General features: G+C 51.8%; 1 protein-coding gene across 1 annotated transcript; it reads left to right on the plus strand.

Annotated features, from left to right (window-relative positions):
* Positions 1–1782: 1782 nt before the first annotated feature.
* On the plus strand, positions 1783–3441 carry LOC132494120 (bone marrow proteoglycan-like). The gene is made up of 4 exons (XM_060105156.1): positions 1783–2058; positions 2408–2539; positions 3067–3178; positions 3383–3441. Exons 1-4 carry the CDS (start codon positions 1783–1785, stop codon positions 3439–3441), a joined length of 579 nt encoding a protein of 192 aa, XP_059961139.1.
* The last annotated feature ends 6038 nt before the right edge of the window (positions 3442–9479 follow it).

Here is a 9479-nt window from a genome sequence, read left to right on the forward strand (position 1 = left end):
GACCAGGGATCGAACACCCAACCCCTGCAGTGGAAGCATGGAGTATTAACTACTGGACCGCCAGGGAAGTCCTGATCTGTACACTTTTAATTTTAATAGATATTGACAAGATGTGTTTCCAAAATATCTGTGGCAGTCACATCCCCGTCAGTAAAGCGGGAGAGCTGTGTATTTTGGAAAACTCCCTAGGAGATTCTGAAGTGCAGCCCAGGATAAGAACCACTGGCCCAGAGCAAGCCCAGAATGGCCCCCAGGTTCCTGAAAGGGGTGTCAGGAGAGAATGAATGGGCTCCCCAGAGATGTGAAGAAATGGTTCTTTTCAGCCCTCCCATCTCCCTCAGGCTGTGAGGCAAACCCTCCTGCCTCTGGAGAACTTCCTAAAAAGCTCCTATATAAAGCATCATTTGGGATGGAGTGAAGGAGGACGGAGTTTGGGGTGCGCCTCGGGACCCAGGAGGAGCTCTGGGCTAGTGCGTGCCTTCCCTGTTGCAGTGGAGCTGGTCCTAAGTAAATGTTCAATCTCCTGGGAGGTGCCTGACTCAGGCTGAGAGGTTCTAGAGGGCTGGCTTGGACTGTGTGTGGCTCTCAGATGTTAGCAGGGTCAGGACTTCTCAGCCTCAGCCTATCACATTTCTTTTGAGCTCTGTGAAAGCTCTCCTTGGCTGGGGAAGGCAGAGCATGGAGGATGCGAGGGTGTGTGTGGCTTTCTGAGCTTTGAAGAGGAGACATGCTTTCCAAGGGCTGCGAGTTCCTAAGAAGGCCAACAATCATGTTGTCTTGATCCTCTCTTTTTTCGTAGACTCTGCGGAGACCATTAAGTACAAACAAAGAAAGGTAATACTCCCTTCTTCCCATCCAAGCCCACAGGAAAGTCAGCCTTGGCTGCCCCTCATGGTCTGCTTCACTCTATTCAGAAAGAGGTCTCAGTGTCCTAGAGCATCAGGGCGTGGGCACAGCAGTAGCTTTTCCATCCCATCTTGACTTTTATTCATGCTTTCTCTTTCTCCACCTCCCTCTCAAGGTCCCCTAATGGTGTGGCTCTTGTGTATGTGTGTGTGTGTGTCCAACTCTGTTCTCCATTGCAGGATAAAGCCAAAATGGAACTCCACCTACTTCTGGCTCTTCTACTTGGGAAAGTTTCAGCTCTTCATCTGAGAAAGTCTCCTTGGCCTTCAGCCTTTCTTTCTCTACTTGACTCCTTTCTATAGTTTATACGGTCAGAGTCACATAGCCACCTTCCTCTCTGGCCATCCCCTATTTCAGGATCTCTGCACAGAAAGGAGCGGGGACTCTAGAGCTGGAGTTGAAGGGATTCCTCAGGGCATCTGCATGTCTGCAGTCTTGGTTCTACTGTGACGTTCTCAATGTCCTTTCTGCAAGATGCAAACGATGATCAAATGATCACTTCTTTTACTTTGAGCTCACTGAGTGTGCTGTGCTAAGCGTTTTCTATGCCTTATCTCCTTTAATCCTCATAGCATCCCCATGAGGTATGTGGTGTGCTATACCCATGTCACAAATGAAGAACTAAAGCTAGTAGAGGATGGAACCAGAACAAAACCCACAACTGCCTGACTCTAAGTTCATGCCCGTCACCACCAGGACCTCATGTGGGAGGTTGGCTTCTCCTGGGGTGGGGTGGGCTCTGTTCCGGGTTCTTCTTCTTCCAGGGCTCAGCTTGCAAATGCCTGGGGCCAGGAGGGAGCTGTCCGTGGTTCTGGGGAGGAAGAGGGGAAGATGTGAAGGAGGGGCACTTGGTCTTTCTTCTTGCCAGGAACCGAAATGGCCAACATTGAGAGCCCCTTGGGAGATGACACCCTGCCTCAGGTTGGGGAGGTGCCAGAAAGTGAGGCAAAGGGGGTCCCTGTGGAGGAGCCGATGCTGCTAGAGGAAGAGGAAGACAGGGGCTCTGGAAGTGAAGATGCCCCCAGGGAAGAGGGGGCTGTTGAGTCCATTGCAGCCTTGGATGAGGTAGACAGGGACCTTCAGTGTCCTAAGGATGAGGACACAGTAAAACTGGAGGGCATCCCTGGATGCAAGACCTGCCGCTTCCTCCTGGTGGGGAGGCCCTGAATTTTATTCATGCTCAGGTGAGTGGCCAGTGGCTGAGAGGCTGAGGCCCAGGGTGGCGATGGGGAGCTGGTGGCTCCAGCCTCTGTGTCGCTGGTCATTTTCCGCACTGAGGACCCTGGGGGTGTTAGCAGAGGCTGAGACCCGCAGAGGTGTTGGGGGTAAGAGGTGAGGGTCATGCGGAAACAGAAGTTTCATCTTAATCTCCAGCCTTCAAATGTCTGTGGGGCTGGTGGGGTGGCGGGTGAGTTTTGGAGACTTAGACACCCAGGACTAAGGTGACGTGAATTCCTGTGGGACAGGCACTCCATTCTTCCTCTTTCATTCTGCCCCGCAGTTGACGTGCCAGGGGTGCTACCGGGGCAGACTCATCTGCATCCACAACTTCAGCCTTAATTACCAGATCCAGTGCTTAGTCAGACAGATCAACCAGGGCCAAGTCTGGATCAGAGGCCAGGTCACCGGCTGGGTAAGAGGGGTCCCAGGTCTCAGTGGGGGGCACCCCCTGACCCCAGCCCATGTTCAACCTGCTGCAGATTTGTCTGTGCTTCTCCTCTACAATCCCCTGAAGAACTGGGGATAGATGGACACCTGGGTGAGACAACAAGGGGGCTGCCTAGGCATCGGGAACAGCCAAGCATTTAGAATCAGGATGTTTAGGTGCGAGTTCTGCTCAGTCTCTGACTGTCTATAGGACCTGGGCAAGACCGTGAGCCTTGTTCCTCGTCTGTAGGGTGGGGTTGGAACTCCTGCCCTACCTCTTGTTAGAGCCAAAAGGATGGGGGTGTCACTGGGATGCATAGAATGTGATGGTGACAAGCATTGTGGATCTACATTTCAGTTGACCAGGACTGTGTCCATTGTGGTCCAGCGGTCCTTTAAGGGCCAATGCGAGGCAGGCAGCGGGAGGGTCAGGCAGGGATAGTCCCAGCTCTGCCTACCTGCTTTCCCTTTGCCCGTGTCCCAGCCCACCTCTTTCCCTCTTGCCTCCCCTAGGGTCGCTGCACACGCTTTTGCTGGCTTGATGGCACTCTCTGGAATTTTGCATACGGGGCTGCTGGCCAGCTCTGGGGCAGTGCTGGTAGATGTGTGATCCTGTGCACCGGAAGTGAGGTGGCGGGAGTGGGGATGAATAATGGCAAGGCCTGGGAGGGAGGAGGCTCCAGGAAGAGCCAGACCCTGCACAGGAGAGGCCTCCTGGCTCTTTAGACTCACCTCCACTGAGGTGTGGGGTAGGGAGAGGGGAAGGCCCTACTGGGGCTGCGTCAGGGAGAACATGAGGCTGAGACTCCTTCCTGTTGCGTCTTCACAGGAGGCCACTGGCGTCGAGCTCCCTGTGGCGTGGCTCTCCCGATCATCTGTTGCTACTGAGCTGGAGCTTTGTGGGCAGCCTCCTCCCATCCCCTCCCCTCCAGCCCCCAGCAATAAAATTGTTTTCCTGAAACTGATTTCTGTTTCTTCCAATCATTGATCTACCCTGCTTAGCCCCACCCACGAGCTTTCTGCCATACAAGGACCCCACCTCCCCAGCCTACTGTCTTTCATGAAGGAACAGAAGTTATCACGCATCTCTCTCCAGACTTTCAAGGTGAATTCTCAATGTACTGTATTTGCATCTCCACGTCGGAGGGCCTTTTCTTCCTCTCCCACAACCTGTGATCGCCTTAATGTGCCAGGATATTAACATGTCCCTGGGAACAGCCCACAACTCTCAGGAGTGGGTGTATGAGTACCCCAGTCCTTTGCCCCCTCAAGTGGAATAATTCTGGGGCAAGGATCGGGCACTGCTTCCCAGCGTTTCCCAGTGGGATTAACTTCCAGTTATCCACTGAGGTAGCTGGCTTTATAACACACATTTTATTGGCTGTCTTCTCTTCCCCACATGAACTCTCCTCTTCCCTACGACTGTCCCAGCACCTCCCATATAAACTACTTGCACTCAAATCCTTGCCTCAGGGTCTGTTTCCGGGGAATCTCAACATAAGACAAACTGCTATAGGTCCAACTCTGTGTAAGGTTTGGGAATATGACAAGACACAGCTCCCTGCCATTCGGGAACATACAGATGTTTGTAATACAAGCACAACAGCATCTACTAATTGTTACCTCTTATTGTGCACCCACAAAGTACCCCCTGCTGTGGCAGGCATCTTACAAAGATGACCTTGTTTTTTTTTGTTTTTTTTTCCGGTACTTGGGCCTCTCACTGTTGTGGCCTCTCCCGTTGCAGAGCACAGGCTCCGGACGCGCAGGCTCAGCGGCCATGGCTCACGGGCCCAGCCGCTCCACGGCATGTGGGATCTTCCCAGACCAGGGCAGGAACCCGTGTCCCCTGCATCGGCAGGCGGACTCTCAACCACTGTGCCACCAGGGAAGCCCGATGACCTTGTTTGATCAGTAATTATTATCCCATTGTACAGAACCAGGCTCAGAGGAGTTATGACCTGCTTTTTTACCCAAGGCTGAACATCTAAATGTGACCCGTGCTGTGATTCAAGTATCTCCAGAGCGTGTTCTTTCAACCATTAGGATTTCATGTCTGGAAGTGTCGGCTGCTTCCAGGACATGATCATATGGGGACAGAGCACAGAGGGGAGGCACGAGAGACTCATCTACCCTTGGGTTCATCTTGGGGCATCGGACTCCAACCCAGCTGGAGATGAGGGAGTCCCAATCAGAGGTGAGGAAGGAAGGCATTCTGAACCCTCCCTCTAATGGGGAGGTGAGCAGAAAGTAAGGCATCAATGCTCCGAAGCCCATTTCCTCCAGGGCTCCTCAAATTCTTAGAAGTACAGATGGCCCCAGGGATTCCATTCTATCTGGTGGCCCAGATAGAAGAGGCTACTTACTCAAGGTTGCACAGGAAGTTGAAAAAGATAGAAATCACACTGAGGTCCTTTGTAACTGCTGTTCTCTTGGTTTCAGTGACGGTGGAATTCTGACACACTCTTACGAGTTCAGCCCTGTGCTGTGTGCCGTGGAGGATGCACTGCGAGAACGTTCCCTCCTTGCCCTCATGGACTTTGTATTCTGGTGTGGGGAGGCATTGCTTCTCTTTATTCCAGTACTACTAATAAAGAGTAACAAAATCTCTCATTTAATTGTTTATTGATCTTTATTGGAGTATAGCTGCTTTACAACGGTGTGTGAGTTTCTGCTGTACAGTGAAGTGAATCAGCCATACGTATACACACATCCCCTCTTTTTTAAAACCCCTCATGTATTAAGCACTAAATAGGTGCCAGTGTCTGTATCAGGAGACTTTGTGCTCAGGTGAGACCTTGTTTTATTCCTCACAAATCTCTCTTGTTGGCAGTGGTTTGTGACAGAAGCGTGACTTCCAGTCCACAAAGGTCTCCTTTGGGGGATTAATGTCAAGAAGGGGGCATGAAGGAGCATTTGGGCTCCTGGTAACATCCTGTATCTTGACCTGGCCTGGGTTACGTGGGTGCATCCCCTCCGTGACAACGCCTCAAGCAGTGCACGCTACAGTGCACATTACAGGATGCATGTTAAAGATGCATCCTCAAGAAAAGCTTTAGGGCTTCCCTGGTAGCGCAGTGGTTGAGAGTCCGCCTGCCGATGCAGGGGACATGGGTTCGTGCCCCGGTCCGGGAAGATCCCAGATGCCGTGGAGCGACTGGGCCCGTGAGCCATGGCCGCTGAGCCTGCGCGTCCGGAGCCTGTGCTCCGCAATGGGAGAGGCCACAACAGTGAGAGGCCCGTGTACCGCAAAAAAAAAAAAAAAAAAAAAAAAAAAAAAAAAGCTTTCAATGAAATAAGAGGACTGGCCTTATGTCCCCAAATAAGGGCTTGTGTGGTATTTTTCCTGTCCAAAATGACGCTAACGAAGCTCTGGGAAGCTCAGCTTGTGTCTTTACAATGGTAACCCTAGGGTTCCTTGCATCGTCATGCCGGACACAGAGCGGGAGCTCAAGCAGCTCTCAGCGCTTACTTGCTGATGAGGGTCACAGTTCGGTCTCAGTTTCCTGACAAGGGCTACCCCCAGCTCCACATGCCAGGTGCTGTTCTGAGGGCTTTACTGGAGCTGATCTCATTTGAGGTAGGTCCTGTCCTTAGCCTCAATTTATGGATGGGAAAACTGAGACCCAGAGGGGCTGACCCTGGAATGGTGATTCCATTCTATCAAGACGTCACACTATGCTGCCCTCTGCATAACGTGGGGCTGGATGGACATTTGAGACGAGAGACAGAGTTTGAAACCCCTGTGAAGATAGATGCAAACAGTAAGCCAGAGAGTTGGCGTTTCATGGATGCTGAAAAGGTGGGCACCATTGGCTAGTCTGGGAGTAACACATTTGGGTGAATCAAAGAAAGCACGGATGTAGGAGTCAAACAGACTAGGGTCAGACATGCCACTTCTAACTAGTTGTGTGAGCTTGGGCAAGTTATTTCACCTCTCTGAGCTTGTGTGGTAGGTCTGCGCGCTGGGATGGCAGTGTCTAATTGGCAGGATGATTGTAAAGATTAAGTAAGTAGGATAATGGATGGGAAAGCCTTAATGAAGCATAGTGTTTGGCATGTGGTAGACCTTCAAAAATGTCATTTCCGGACTTCCCTGGCGGCCCAGTGGTTAAGACTCCGCACTTCCACTGCGAGGGGCGTGGGTTCAATCCCTGATCAGGGAACTAAAATCCTACATGCTGCACGGCGTGGCCAAAAAAAAAAAAAAAAAAAAAAAAAAAAGAGTTATTTCCAGTTTTACATCAGACATCACCGTGGTGACTGAGCAGGGCCCTGAAGTCCCTGGGATGTCTTTGCCCAAGGTCAACCCCGGGGAGAGGCAGGCCAGAGAGAGGAAGTAGAGGGAAGGCAGGCGTGGGGGTGACTAGGGAGCCGAAAGGTCTTGGTTTAGGCCGTCTCTGACCTGCTGTGTAATCTTGGGTAACTTATTTAAGTTCTCTGAGATGTCGTTTCCTAATGTGTAATACAGGGACGTTTAAATGACACAACGCTTGTAAAGCTTATCGTGGTGCTGGCTAACGGGAGTAGCCAACCTTATTGCTCATCCCAACCACTGAGTGAAATGAGGCCCCTGGCCTGGGCCCCAGGATTGGGGAGAATAATGGGGAGGGGGGCTAGTTTTCCACCCCTCCCCAGCTAAGGAAGTCTCCTGCTTGAACTCTGGAGACCAGGCTTTTGGGCCCTGGAATTAGACAATCAACCGCCAAGTCAGGTAGATAAGCTGAGGGTTGCGTCCGTTGGGCCAGGGAGATAACAGCCGAGACCGTTACTCTGAATTCAGGCCCAGAAGTGACCACTCAGATACTTCCCCATTTGTAGGTCCCCTGAGAGGGCAGAGGAGTGGAAGGAATCCAGGCCTTTTCACCCTCTGGGTGACCTGTCCCTGATGCCCTGAGCGCTGGAGGGCTGGGCTGGAATCCAAGGAACAAATATGCACTGCCCAGCTAGGATATCACAGAGTGGAGTCACCCACCCTGACAGGGCCACAAGCTCTTGGCAGTGATGTCTGGCAAAATCAAGGCTCAGCACTTGCTGGCCTCTCCTTGGATTGCAGTGAATGTGGCTGGAACTTGGTTGATTAATATTTTGACGTTTTGTTCATCATGGTAGCTTTACATCAATTCTGATTTTTAAGAAAGATGGCATTAAATATTTATTTATCTTGACTACTGAGTTCTTTAGTGTCCCCTTAAATTTTGCACCTGAGGCAAGTGCCTTCCCCTTAGTCTTGACCTTGGTCATGAAAGAGGGCTGGTGGGAGATGGGGAGTCGGGGTGGTGTGGGGAGGCTGGCCCACAGAGCGTCTGAATGACTCTGCAGGAAGGTTGCCATTCCAGCTGCTGCCTCCGCACCACAAAGATATGCCTCAAGGTTGGACCAAATAGCATGTTCTAGATCAGTGATCCTCAACAGGGGTACTTCTTCTTTCCAGAGGACATTTGAAACTGTGTGGAGACATTTCTGAGTGACATGATCTGGGGAGGCACGGTTGACATCTAGTGGGTAGAGACCCAGAGATGCTGCTAAACTTTCTACAAGACACAGGACAGCCCCTCCCCCAACCTTCAACAAAGAATGATTTGACTCCAAATAGTAATAGTGCAAGGGTTGAGAAACTTGATCTAGAGCCACAGCATAAAGGAAGGAGCATAAGTTTTTCACATATTAAAGATAAGAAAGAGATGGAGAGGGAGAAGGAGAGAGAGAGGAAGAGAGTGAAGGAGGGAGGGAGGGAGAGGGAGAAGGAGAGAGAGAGGAAGAGAGTGAAGGAGGGAGGGTGGGAGAGAGAGAGAGAGAGAGAGAGAGAGAGATGGGGTGGGTAGAGAATGTTGGGAGCCCCAAAGACTTAGAAATCCCAGTTCCCCCACTTCCTGCATAACCTTGGCAAGTCACTTTCCCTCTCTGAATCTCATTTTTCACATCTGTGCAGTAGGGCTAATCATACATTTTCATGGGACTGAGGTTAGGAAGGTGAGCTTTCAAGGATGCAATGCACATAACGTACTTGGTCTAGATAAGAGCTCAGAAGGGCTGAGTCTCCCCTTCATCTCCCACCTCCTCTCCTGTGGTCTCCCTCTCCCTGGGATTCTCCACTTCATTTGCTGGAATATTGACCAGAGGAAGACTGCTCCTGGGGCTAAAGAGTATTGTTCAGACTGGGACCCTTTAGGGGTGCTGATAATCATGCCTGGACAGTAGTCATCTGGGGCTTTCTCGAGCATACAAGGATGTTTGGGCACCTGCATATGGCAGGAGGCAGGTCCCTGATGTCCCAGCAGAGAGCAGGGCCCAAGGGTGGGAGGACAGAGCAAACCTCTTATCAGCTCCACTGTCCCCCCCCCGCCCCCACCAGCCCAAGCCTGGGGCAATCGTCCTGGCTTCTTCCCACTTCCCCGAAAGCCCAGTATAAGGGTTGCCTCTGGCACCCAGGAGCCAGAGGCACTGAGAGTGGAGGCTCCAGACTCTGAGGACGTAAGTGCTCCCTCGGCTGCCCGGGAAGGAGAGGGCCAGGGCTGGGGGAAGCAGGACCCTATATGGCAAACACCCTGGAGGCCTGTCCTTAGGACCATTATGGCCACTATCCTTCCCCTTTCACCCCCAGTGTGAGTGAAATTGGCCCTCAATGTGAGCAGACCTGTTCCCATGGCGGCTAGCATCTGAGCTAAGTGCTGCCCCAGGGAGCAGTGATGGAGCTCTCAGGAAAAAGGGTCTTTTGTACTTGAGCTGACAACCCCCTGTGCTTTTCTTGACTCTCCAGCTCAGGGTCTGTTCACGGGGGGAGAAGGAAGCTCTCTAGTTTGCCCTTTAATCCACCAGTGAAGCAAACACTGCATCTCCACTGTGTGCCAGGGGCCGTGCAGACACGTGAGAAGTCCCCAAGGAGGAAAGGTGAAGCTGTGTCCCTGTCACAAGACTGGGGGGAT

This window comes from Mesoplodon densirostris, chromosome 7 (genome assembly GCF_025265405.1).
Source record: "Mesoplodon densirostris isolate mMesDen1 chromosome 7, mMesDen1 primary haplotype, whole genome shotgun sequence".
NCBI classification, from domain to species: Eukaryota; Metazoa; Chordata; class Mammalia; order Artiodactyla; family Ziphiidae; genus Mesoplodon; species Mesoplodon densirostris.